Here is a 12,284-nt window from a genome sequence, read left to right as displayed (position 1 = left end):
ACAACAGGCCTCACTCTTGTTTCTCTTTCACCTAATGGAATTGACTCGTTAACAGAAATGAGATCACTATTGATTTTCTCTCTTCATTTTTTGTCACATATTGGATTGGTTGTCTGTATGTGTGGATCCACAAGAGCAAAAGGTGAAAGCAACAACAACAAGAACAGCTGGTAGAGCTTTAAACACTGACAGCCTGATGAGGTGTAAGAATACTTTCATGTTTCATTACAAACATGATCTGGTTGTAAATATACACACACAGTGGTGTGGAGCTTCTGAAGCATCAGTATAAATGAAACGTTCAAGTCATTGTAACGTAACACTTGTGGCAGTATGGTAGCAGACTCGATTGTGAATTCCAACTCTACATGGGGAAACAGTATGTTGAAAAAAGGAGGGGATTATGTGAACTGTTTGCAAAGCTTAACAGCATCTGAAAAATTCTGCCTCAACAAGCATATCCTAAAAAGCTGCTCTTCTTTTACCGTTAAAAAAAAAAAAAAAAAAGGCTGATGGGAGTTTCTATTAGCTGCACCAGTGTTTGTTTGTTTTCACAACTTTCCTGGCACACGATTTGGCCTCGTACAAACCGTGGATAGCTCAGCGCCGCAGCTCAGCGGTGATGAAGCTGTGGCTTTGTAAGAGAAAACGAAAAAAAGCCAAGATATCTTCAAGGTCACAGATGTTTAATTACAAAGATGTTATCTCTAATGAACCAAATTGTCCTTGGCAAGCTACTATTAACAGCATAATGCCGAAATGCTGAAGCACAGTTGGCGATCTCTGCAGGGGCAATGAGGCTTGAGCTTGTAAAAACAGCATCTAAACCTTTTAAATTACCATCAGCTGTAGACATGGATAAACAGTCAGTCCATTTAAAGGGGTTTTAAAGAGTTATATGAGGATTTCCTGGTGAGAACATTAGTGTGTGCCAGGTGATTGATGCAAGGAAACAACAAATATTGGTGCCATGTGTCTTTTAAAAATGAAAACAACTGTTAGATATAGATATAGATATAGATATAGATATATGGAAAAGATATATATGTACAATGTCTGGAGGCAATCTCCTTTAAAAGCCAACTTTGTTGTTTTAAAAAAACAAAACATGTATTGTCAAATATCCTCACTTTTAGTCTCTTACCGGGTCAAAAATAGCTCTGATGACATCATTAGGCTGATGGCTGGGCGTTTAATCTGTCACACAACATAAAGTCAAATTAGTGCCTCATTTAGGAGAGCAAAATACAGGAGATGGAGAAAGAATGTAAAAGACAGCTCCTGATCAAGTGACAATATTTAGTAATTCCACGTCTTGTGGCTCTGGTTTTGGTCTCCACCAACTCTTTAAGAGAAATATCTGGCTCTTGCTCCACTATGCTCATTAGCTGCCTGCTGCTGCAGGGAACAGGGTTAAGGAGAGTGACAACATTGAGATTAAGAGCCACAAAACCAAAACATTGCGCTAAAAGATGCTGAGATGCTCCATATAACTGGACCAAAGAGGATTTCTTTTTCTCCTGCACCTTACATGTGAACCCTTTCACGTTTCAGGGAGTGATTTAATACACTGTTAATGTCAAAATAAATAAATCAGATAAAATCAAATAAAGGTGCTAGAGACACTTTTGTATTGATGACCATCACACCAGCCTCAAACTAAATAAATCACTACAGCTCCCCCCTCCTCCTCCTCCTCCCTGTGGCAGCATCCACGCTGCTGGTGTTAGTGGAGCCTATTGGCTGCCGTTGTGTTTACTCTCAGGACGACCCCTCCCACGGCGACATGCAACCCGACCTGCAGGTGAACAGTTCAGCTGCGGCTCTCCTGTCTCCTCCTCGCACTCTCCGTGGATTATGCGCACGGGTGGAGACGATGCGCTTCACTTCCACGGGAGCGAAGTTGCCTCTCGGATTTTAGGACTCGCAGACGGGACGCGGTCCTGCGTCGCGTCCGGAGAGACGGACGCGATGATCTGAACAAGCAGGAGTGTGGGCGTGAAGGTGAGCTGTATTTTCTTTTGTTTGTTTTATTTTGGTTCCACAAAAGTCGTAAAACCATGTGTGAGAATGAAAGAGGAAAGCACAGAGTTGGCCAATACTAATAATATATAACAGTTCACCTACCACGAATTTCCTATGTTTAATGCTCATTTAGGAACAGTGTGTGATTTTTATATCCTGTTTACAAAGATCTACCACCTCTATGTGTTCTTGATAAATCATCAGTTGTTTGGGATACACAGAAAAAAACAACTAGTTCAACTGTCAATTGAATTCTTTCCATCAAAGGTCAGTGATTTATTAAAGTAGTTATCTATTAATTGTTGTTGGAGCCCCAAACCTGACCTTTGCTTTAATGTTTTCCTTTATTAATGATTATTCACTGTTAATCTGCTTGGCACTTTCTTTTTTAACGATTATTTAAATGAGAACATTTTAACAGGAGGGAAACAGCTGCTAATGGACGTTTTGAATTATGGAGTTGTGTGATTTAATTATACTGTATGCACTGCATTGCAAAATTAAATTTTTTTTTGTGTTATTCTTGATATATTAACATTGAGATGGATAGAAAACCATTTAAATGTATTGTGCATGCTGAAGCTTTATTGGGAAGGCATATGGATTACTAACAAGTAAAGATTACATTACTCACAATAGTGATGTACAGATGATGCCAGTAGCACAGCACAGCTGTCGTAAATGCTGTCGTAAATGCAATGCTTTTCCTGTATTCCGTTTGTACTTTTACTGTAATTTTACTGCTCATCCTAAGATATAATTGATATAATTGTTCTGGTGTTTGTTAGTTGATTGTAAATTGTGTTAAGTGGAAATTTTAACTTTGAGATTTTTACTTTTATAATAAGTGTAAAACATAAACCAATACGTTTCCATGTTTGCAGTTTCTTCCTTGTTTTCCTCTCCTCAGCTCATAAAAGCTGCTCATCAGAGGCTTGTAACCCTGACATGTGTACACCCAGTGAGACAGTAACCTGAGATCCCATCCTGAGGGAACACCAGGATGCATCCCATTGTGTCACAGCTTTTGGGCAAGACCAATGTTGGAGGCAGCCAATGTATCACTGCAGCTGCAGCCCTGCTGTTCCTCCTGTGTCTTGGCTTTCTTCCCTCTGTGGACACTTGCCCACGTTACTGCATTTGTGCCAGTGATATAATTTCCTGCAGTGGCAGCAATCTGTCCGTGCTGCCCTTTGATCTCCCGAGCTATGCCACGCGGCTGGACCTGAGTCACAATGCCCTCACTGCCCTACCCACTGACTGGATTCCCCAACGCTCTGATCGGCTCACTACACTGGTTCTCAGCAGAAACTCAATAAGTCAAATTGAGGTGAATGCCTTTACTGTCGCGCCATATCTCCTGCATCTGGACCTCTCGTCCAATCAACTAACAGTTCTGAACTCATCCATCTTCTCCGGGCTAAAGGAATTAAAAGAGCTACTCGTGTTTGGCAACCAGATCATCCAGATCAACCCAGGGGCCTTCAGTGATCTTCACAGCCTGCAGAGGCTCTATCTCTCTGGAAACAGACTGAAAGCTTTCCCACTGGGCCTTTATATGGAACCTGGAGGTCCTCGTAACCTGACCTTTCTTGATCTGTCACACAACAGGCTCTCTGAGGTGCCTGTCCAGACTCTGCTGTCTGTCACCCGACAAGGTGGAATTTATTTGCAGGACAACCCATTGGTCTGTGACTGTGCTTTAATGGCCCTGTTGGAGTACTGGATCTGGAAACAGTATCGCCCCCTGGTAGACTTCAGAGGTGACTATCCATGTAGGGAGGATTCAAGAACAGGGCCTATTTGTAGCCAGCAGGGAATGTGGGACATACCCCTTGAGGCACAGACTTACCAAGTAGAGCCTGGTAAATCACTGACGGTGCCATGTCCGGGGTTGATATCTTCAACACAGGAAGGGATGTTTGTGTTCTGGGTTACCCCAAGGACTGTGGTGAATTCATCAACCTATGACTCAAGTGGCCACCTAACAGTTCTACCCAATGGCACCCTTGAAATCCAGGGAGCACTCATTGAGGACTCTGGTACATATGGGTGTGTAGCAGCTCGTGGGCGATACTATGACCCTTTTGAGTCTGTGGAGGTCAATGTGGTGGTCGGAAACTTGAGCACTGCCTCCTCTAATGGCTTGTCGCATCGCAGCGGTGCTGAGCATTTCAACACTGCATTCACCACCCTTGCTTCCTGTGTGGTCAGCATCATATTGGTGCTGCTTTACCTCTACCTCACTCCCTGTCGATGCAGAGAAAGCCCAGGTGAGGGGTCGAGAGGGTGCGGAGGACGAGCTTTCGTCCTTTGTTCAGACCCCAGAGACATAGAGTCAGAACAGCGACGGTCAAATGGGAAGAGGGTGGCTTTCTTAGAGCCACAGGCAGAAAACTCAATTGATATTGGCAGCCCAAAAACACCAGCAATATACTTGGGTCATGTTACCACTGAGGGAATTCTCAAGAATGGAAGTAGGACACTAGGACAGACCCTCACAGACCCTGCTCATTTGGCATAGAAAGAAAATTACCTTTTGCACACTCCTGTGTTCATACTCTATGAAGTCATTTTTTCTGTGTCTTGTATCAGTACATGATGAAAATAATCCATTTGATGTGCAGTAGTGTACTGTGATTTACTGTATGTGAATTAGTTATGCACTATAGGGTTTGGGTGTTTGATCTGGAGCAGATAATGCAGTCATCTCAGAACTAGAATTGCAATTATGTCTCTACCATAAATGGTGTCTGTTTTTTATACCAGGAATTCATATGGAAATTTCCACATAGTACATGGTACATACCAAATATTCACATGTGATTTGATAAGTTATAGAGGCACTGGTGGTTGTTACGTGGTAAATGCCTTGTGAATATCACTATTACAATGATCATTTGTTATTTTTAACAGTCTGTCTCCTACTGTGCAACACATCACTTTGAAAACACGCCAATTTTACACGTCAAACGTGTCTGTGTGTTCTAATTATGGTCATCACATGTAACCCTGTCAAAGGTCTTTTACAAAAAGGGACGAAACAATACGGTGAGACGTACTGTATGGTAGACTATTGTGCTGCTGCTGTATAAGGTAAAAGCCAGCTGCTTTGTAGAAAGAAGCGTGTTCAGTTGGACAAAAATGCCTTGAACTCAAATGTGGCATAATTCTCCTAAACAGGCGGTTCACTCAAATTACCATTGATCATTGAAATGATTTCAGTTGTATTTTCTCAGGTTTTTAGATGTCTACAGATATATTAAACAACATTGAACATAGCACCTTTTGCCTCTGATTAATATTAGCAAGTATAAAAACATGTAACTGACAGGTGTTACAGGTGTGTCCTGTGAGGTTGATTGTTTTTTACTGATGAAATAACTTGTGATGGCAGCAGCAGATGTCTGCTAATTTACAGAGAAATGAATCTGTACTTTTTGATCATTGAAAATTGAGGTTTTCTGATACAAAAGGTGCAATGTTCTATGTTTTTTTTCAATATACCAACATGTATATAAGTACAAATCTTTGTCAATTATTTAGCCACAAGAGTAGTAGTGCATTAACCACCCAGAATAGGCGGTTCAATTCCCAGTTCTTCCTAATCACATCATCACCCAAGACTTTTCGTAGCCCCATATGTGCCACAGTCCTAAAAAACATCCCCATGGGGATCAATAAATTAGTAAAAAGAAAAAAAGCTGAAATTCTGAACATTTGTTATAGAATATTCATCTTTTTTGAAACCAAATGTCCTTGGTGTGCCACACACGCATGAATTGGCCTTGTTGTTCTAATATTCCTGGAGGGAACTGTAGTGCAAAACTCATCCTGTTTCTAGCACTGTAAAAAATTCAGTCAGAGTTTAGGTTCAGACCATCCCACCTGCAGCTTTTGGTACATATACACAGACTGGACCCTTTTTAACCTGATCTCTGTTGTTCCTGTGAAAAGTGGACTTTCTTGCTCACCCTCCACCTTGTTGCACGGCTTTACAAACAGCAGATTCATGGTGGGATTGATCCTTATCGGTTCAGACAGAAGGGAAGTTTAGCTTTGGCGATGAAGCCCCTTTCAGCTTAGATCAGTGTCACAGAAATCAGAAGGTTTGCCAGCTCGCCTCGAGCCCACCATGACCCACATTCCTCTGTCCTCTCTTTGTTTGATTCATGTAGGTGTGTGGTTTCACCTTCAAGGTGCCAAGAGGCCTGTTATAGTTTCCTTGGTCGTACATGTCCACACTACTGAATAATAGATTTTTTATTTTTCTGTTCTCTTAGATGCAGGATAAATTTTAATTGAGGTGAAGGTAACACTTTGTCAAGACTTTAGTGAACTACATTTGTAGGCATGAAATAAAATGTTTCAATTTTAACTGATAAGCGTGTTCTTTTATTTCGCACCAGTGAATATAGCAGTAATACTCACATTTAACTTGTGTAGTTTCTGCTTTGGTTTCATCATGTTTGGTTCCCCTCTCTTTCAGCATTGCTCTGAACTAAAATGAAAAGAGGCAGTTTGGGTGAAAAATGAAAAGTAGTGTTACATCAGAAGGATTTAAGGATGACAACCTCTTAGTCAGTCAACAAATCGCATTTTCAAAAATCCTCTTACAAGCCTTTCCAGTGGCTACTAAAAAGAAATACAGGGGGGGGGGGGGGGGGGGGGGGGGAGCGAAATCCTTTAAAGCCTTTTTTTTTTCTTGTGCACTTGTTGGTCAGTACTTTTCCGAGTGGAAAGACATTTGCAACAAACTGCAGTGATTTAAGGGTGTTGTAATGGCAGTGAGGATGCGAGGAGGCTTTTTTAAGAGCTTCATGCTTTCAGAGGCAACAGACCAATGGCAGGTGTTGAATAGAGGCTTCAGATAGTGATGGTCCCACTGGGACTAATTTAAGCATCCCTTGCGGTTCAATGTGACAAGGTGCTTTTCACAGGTCAACGTGGGGACATTTGGAGAGTGTTGCAGGTGTTGTCAGTCCAGCAGAGAAAACAGGAACTGTTCCAGTTAAAAGATTAGTGAGTGGTCACTTCAGTTTATAATATTAAATCTAGTTTTAGTTGTAAAGATAGCAAATGGCTCCAGTTTGTAGCCCAGTTTCATTTTCCGCCTTGATTTTTTTCAATCGTTATAAATGGGACACTTCACCAATATTACACAAGTAATCCTGATCATGTCATCAGGATTACTTTAGGATGGGCTTCATATTTATCACAGAAAGCCTGCATTACGAACTGAAGGTGTGGTGTTTCGAAGATGAGTGCACTTAACAGGCGGGGAGGATCCAAGGGTTAGGTTTTGTTCAAACAGAGCTAGCTCATACCATCCTCTGCTTGGCCACTTTGCAAATCAGATGTGTTTATAGGTGTGAGCAGCTGTCACAGGGAGGTGGGAGATGTGATGTTTTTTGGATACGTGGATAACAGCACATCATTTTAGTCTCTACTACACAGGATATTGTGTCGAATTTGGTGGCACAGGTGAAAAGTGACACAGAGTTATTTAAGTAATAAAGAAAGAGAGCATTTCAGACTGTGGCTCCCTTCGCACCTCAACACAGCTGGTCAGGCGCAGCATGACATTTTCATGAATGTCGGATGATGGTTTAAGAAAGTTGCAGAAATTGTTGCACGCAGCCTCCCAAACTCTGAGAAGTGACCATCCGATAAGCAGCTTAATGACAGATGCTACTGAATTTCATTAGAGGACATGCAGGCTGTCAGGAAGTCACTATCTAGACATGTGCACTGTTTCAATTTGGAAACTTTTGTAATCTGTCTAATGTGAGTTCCTAAATTCATGGGCGTACAGAGAAGAGTAAAACATTTCTGGAACAGTCCTTTAAGATTGTATCGCCTACTGTTAATTAATAACTTTTGTCTATGTGCTTCTTACTGTACATAAGAGACTAACTGGTATGGACAAAAGCCCAGAACAAAAATTAGAAGACACCAGTGAGATGCATCCTGGGAAGAGTAGGATCCAGTGCTTTTGGAGCTTCACCCAAGTTATGGACAAAAAGAAATCTTATACTGCTTGCATACACTTTCCTGTATATCCTTACAGTATGTATGTACAAAACCTGCTTTTTCCGCTCGGAACTAGTGTGTGTGTTTCCTGAAACTGAAAGTTTTGTTAAGCTGAATTCTGTATGCCCCCTCTGAACTATGACAAAATCACACTGTATGCACTGTATACTGGATATTATTGGCTGACCACCCAGCAGTGGCATTGTGTGAACTTTGGCCAACTTGCTCTTTTTCAACCTCGCACAAATGTGAGTGATTGTTGTGACATCTTAGTTTGTCTAATCTCAACCTCATAATGGGTACGCTAATAAAAAGGCCATGGTGGACTTGCGTGGTTTGCTGCAATTGGATTTATGGCACATTATGAGTGATAAGTTAAATGAACAACATCTCTGCATTGTAACTAAGAGCGCTTCATGTAATACTAGTTTAGTTTAAAAAAATAATATAAAGTAGTTATAATGTAAATTATCCTCAAACTGCCAAAAATCTGATACGCCAATGTAGCTGAACACCACAGATGCATTTAATCTCCTCTGTGCCCAATATAAATGTAGTAATTTCCTGACTATCCATAATTCAAATGCCAGGGTAGTGTAATGGATGTGTGGGTTGTAGCTGAAATGGGAACATTAATGTGAACACATTCAAGACAATGGTACCAGTTAGCAAATTGTCCCCACTGTTTAATTAGCACAGTTTTATTAATGGTGGCCTCTTAATTATATGCTCAATCCACCCTGTTGTGACTATAGAAGAGTAATGTGAGAAATCTGCGAAACCCAAATTGATTTGCAAAGGTTACATAAGATGCTCGCAGTTTTATCGAAGTTTGTGCAGCTTTTTTCTCGTTTAGGTCAGCTCGTCATGGAGACACACCAAGATGTACAATCCTGTCAAACGTTCTCCTAACGTGCATCAGAAATGAACGCCGTTTGATAGAGACTTCCCCCTGTTCAGAGCAGACAACTGGAGCAGTGCGTCCCCCAGTAAGATCAACGTCTCCTTACGCTGGGAGCTACAGTACACCCTGTTCTTTCCAGGAGAAAAATACCCAACACGCTATTTTAATTTGTTTAAAAATGTATCTAGCAACTAATATCATTTGACACTTTAACTAATGTAACAAAACACTGAAACGAGCTGATGAGAACTAAAGAATTGCACCTGCAGGTTTTAATGGATGTCATATTCTGCAGGGTTTGCACCACACAGAGGGAAAATACATAACACAGGCAGAAACTCAATTGCCTGCAGGATGAAAACATAATATACCTCACGCACCATGTAGGAGTAATAACTGTGAATATTTGAATTGGCTGACTAAATGCAGGGAACTTGTTTCAGGTTTACAGCATGAGAGTTTATTACATCCTGCAGGGTCTTGTCATGTATTCAAGATGTACTTTCTCCGTGGTGTCTCACTCTCCTTGTCATCTTTTCCTTTAACTCTGAGTGCTGCGGTGCGTCTGCCTGTTTTGTTCTTCTAATATTTTGGTGACAAATTTCAAAGGTCACAGTGGAAGTGGATTTTATTGTGCAAGCTCTGAATGATCAAGTGCTTGAGACCAAAACAGTCAGCGCTTTAGAGAGAGAGAGGCAGAATGGATGCTTCATCAACTAATATACTTTAAGGAGCATATCAGAGCGAGTGGAGGAGGCACAAAGAGGAGAGGAATGAGATTCAGTGCTGAGAGGGATGGGAACTATTTGTTGAAGAGATGAGTGTTCAGCCCACAATGAGTTCGGGAGGAATTCTAATGTTATGACTGTAGATTAGAGTCAGGCCTGCCTAATATTGCTGATATGCAAAAAAATCGGTTTCAAAAGCTTTTTGAAAACGAGGAGTTGGGACCACAGGCGGCACGGTGACGAGCTCACATGACACTAAATTAAAATATGCAACAGCAAATCCCCAAATTTTTCAGCTTGTATCCGGAGCCACTGTGAATTCAGTGGGATTCATCACCTGTGACATTCCCAGTGAACCTCGCTTACAAATGACACAGAGGTAGCAAACATCTGTGGACAGAAAGACAAAGACGACCCCCACATTTAGAAGCACTGGAAGTTTCACCCCAGGCGTCATGGTTACCTCCCTTCTTCTTACCCAGTCTGGGGAGGCGTAGGATTATTGCAGTCGATTGCGCGGCAGTGCTAGTCATGTCAGAGATGATGTCTCTCTGATTTTGTATCTCAACTTCACATCAAAGGCTAAAAAAAATCACCAGTGAAAGTGTATTCATGCAGAGCACATGTTGTACGCTGTCATAATCCAAATCCTGTTGACTCTCCAAGTGAACTTTTCATTTATAAGCATATGAAAGCATCATGTCTTTTTTATCATGCAGTACATTGAAACTTTTGTCCCACTGAAAAACAGCTGATATTTCAAGGATGAAGTAATACATACACTTGAAGCAATACATTTTGAGTTAAACTTAGTACTAAAATCAAAGGAACGCCGTTAAGCAGCTTAAGTACAGTCGGCCCTGTGTGGCAGCTCCCGTCCCCTGCACTGAGTTCCATGTGCTGGCTTCTGGTGCTCGGTTTAGGCAGCCACAAGCCAGAACCATCAGATACAAATGCTCTTTTCTACCCTCAGCGATCAGTATGATGAACTCAGAGAGAATCCTCCCTACCCGTCAATGTCAGAATTCAATTCACCATTCTTGTGATTTTTTTTAGAGCCCTGCATGTTAACGTCAGTGGTTTACTACTTAGTGATACAGAGATGTTTAATAGTCTGTCAAGTGTGTCTTGCAATACATGTGCTGCCTATTGAGCTTGTACATTCATCTTGAAAGCTTGCTTTGAAGAGGGTGATTCGTTTGTGCTAATCACATCCTGGGGGTTAGCTTTGTGCTGTGTGCAGTGCGTGGTGGTGGATCTACTGGGGACAGACTGAGCACCAGAAATCACAGTTCTGTTTAAATATAAACGGAGTGTCCTTTATTTCTTTTAGTAGTAAGCAGTGGTTCTGATCCTGGTTCATATCATGTAGGTAGAAAGCCACATCAGCCCCAACATTTCCCCCCCCACAGCTGACAATTAAAAGCTTCTCTAGGACAGACATGTGTAGAGCGCGGCATCTAGTCCCCTCTTCCTTCACTATAATGAGACAGTAAGAGATGAAAAGCTCTAATACCAAGAGGACAGATGGAGGCAGCGCCGGCTGTAGATACGGCAGCTGAAACCGACCCAGATTCCGTGGTGAAGGAAGGTGAAAGGAGCGGCTGCATCTGCAGAGTAATTTCCTCTGTCTCCGAGGGAGCCGAGGGAAGGCTTTGCCCTTAAAATTGTCTTGATCAAATAATGCAGCACGGATGTTGAGGACGAGGGGAGGGGTCAGTGTCTGGGCAGCAAGTGAGCTGCTGCTTGTGTCTTCAGCACGTTATTAGGCCTTATTATCACCAGGAGTGTGTGTGTGTGTGTGTGTGTGTGTGTGTGTGTGTGTATTATCACAATTCTAAGAGCCAAGTGACCTTACAAAAGGATAGAGTAAGTGAGACAAAGCACTCAGGTTAAAGACTTTCATAGTGTTTCTATCCAAACAACAAAGTTTAGTTTGGGTTTAGGATGAAGGTTTAGGTTAGATCAAGAATAAAGTTCAGACTTAGGTTTGCTAAATAAACACATTTAGCAAGGATAGCACATTAAATCAATTTTAACAGCCTATTATTAAGTTTGGCATAAGTTGACAGCAGCAGAGCAGATACAATAATATGATACCTTCTAATAAATATAATGAGATTAACCAATTCTGAGATATGAGATGGCCGATTGTCTCAGACACTGTGAAGCTACTCACGTTCATACATACAATGGTAGAGAAAAAGTATGTGAACCTTTTGGAATTTCATGGTTTTCTGCATTAATTTCTCATGAAATCTGATCTCATCTTTATCTAAGTCAAGAGTATTAACAAATGTAATGTGCATTAAATAATAACACAAAAAAACTATCTGATCTTTTATGTATTTATTGAAAACAACCATAAAACCTCATAGTGCTAGTGGAAAAAGTATGTGGAAAATTATTTTGTGGACTAGAGCTGCTACAAAACTACAAACACTCATTAATGAGAGAAAGACACAACCCAGAGGGACAACAAAGATGTGAAGGCATCATTGGAACAGGCTAACATCTGTGTTCATGAGTCTACAGGCACATTATATTTGTTAACACTCTTGACTTAAATGAAGATCAGATCCCATTTTATGACA

General features: G+C 41.2%; 1 protein-coding gene across 1 annotated transcript; it reads left to right on the top strand.

The window, feature by feature from the left end:
- Positions 1-1,667: 1,667 nt before the first annotated feature.
- LOC113163158 (amphoterin-induced protein 2-like) lies at positions 1,668-5,256 on the top strand. The gene is made up of 2 exons (XM_026361521.1): positions 1,668-2,004; positions 2,936-5,256. The coding sequence occupies exon 2, from the start codon at positions 3,029-3,031 to the stop codon at positions 4,547-4,549; it is 1,521 nt and encodes a 506-aa protein (XP_026217306.1). The 5' UTR covers positions 1,668-2,004; positions 2,936-3,028; the 3' UTR covers positions 4,550-5,256.
- Positions 5,257-12,284: the final 7,028 nt, after the last annotated feature.

Source organism: Anabas testudineus, chromosome 23 (assembly GCF_900324465.2).
Source record: "Anabas testudineus chromosome 23, fAnaTes1.2, whole genome shotgun sequence".
Lineage (NCBI taxonomy): Eukaryota > Metazoa > Chordata > Actinopteri > Anabantiformes > Anabantidae > Anabas > Anabas testudineus.
Note: the sequence above shows the minus strand (reverse complement) of the source record. Positions and strands in the feature narration are given on the sequence as shown.

Bases quoted from the DNA above. Each gene is read 5' to 3' on its own strand.
- LOC113163158 (XM_026361521.1), top strand. From the start codon at position 3,029: ATGCATCCCATTGTGTCACAGCTTTTGGGCAAGACCAATGTTGGAGGC.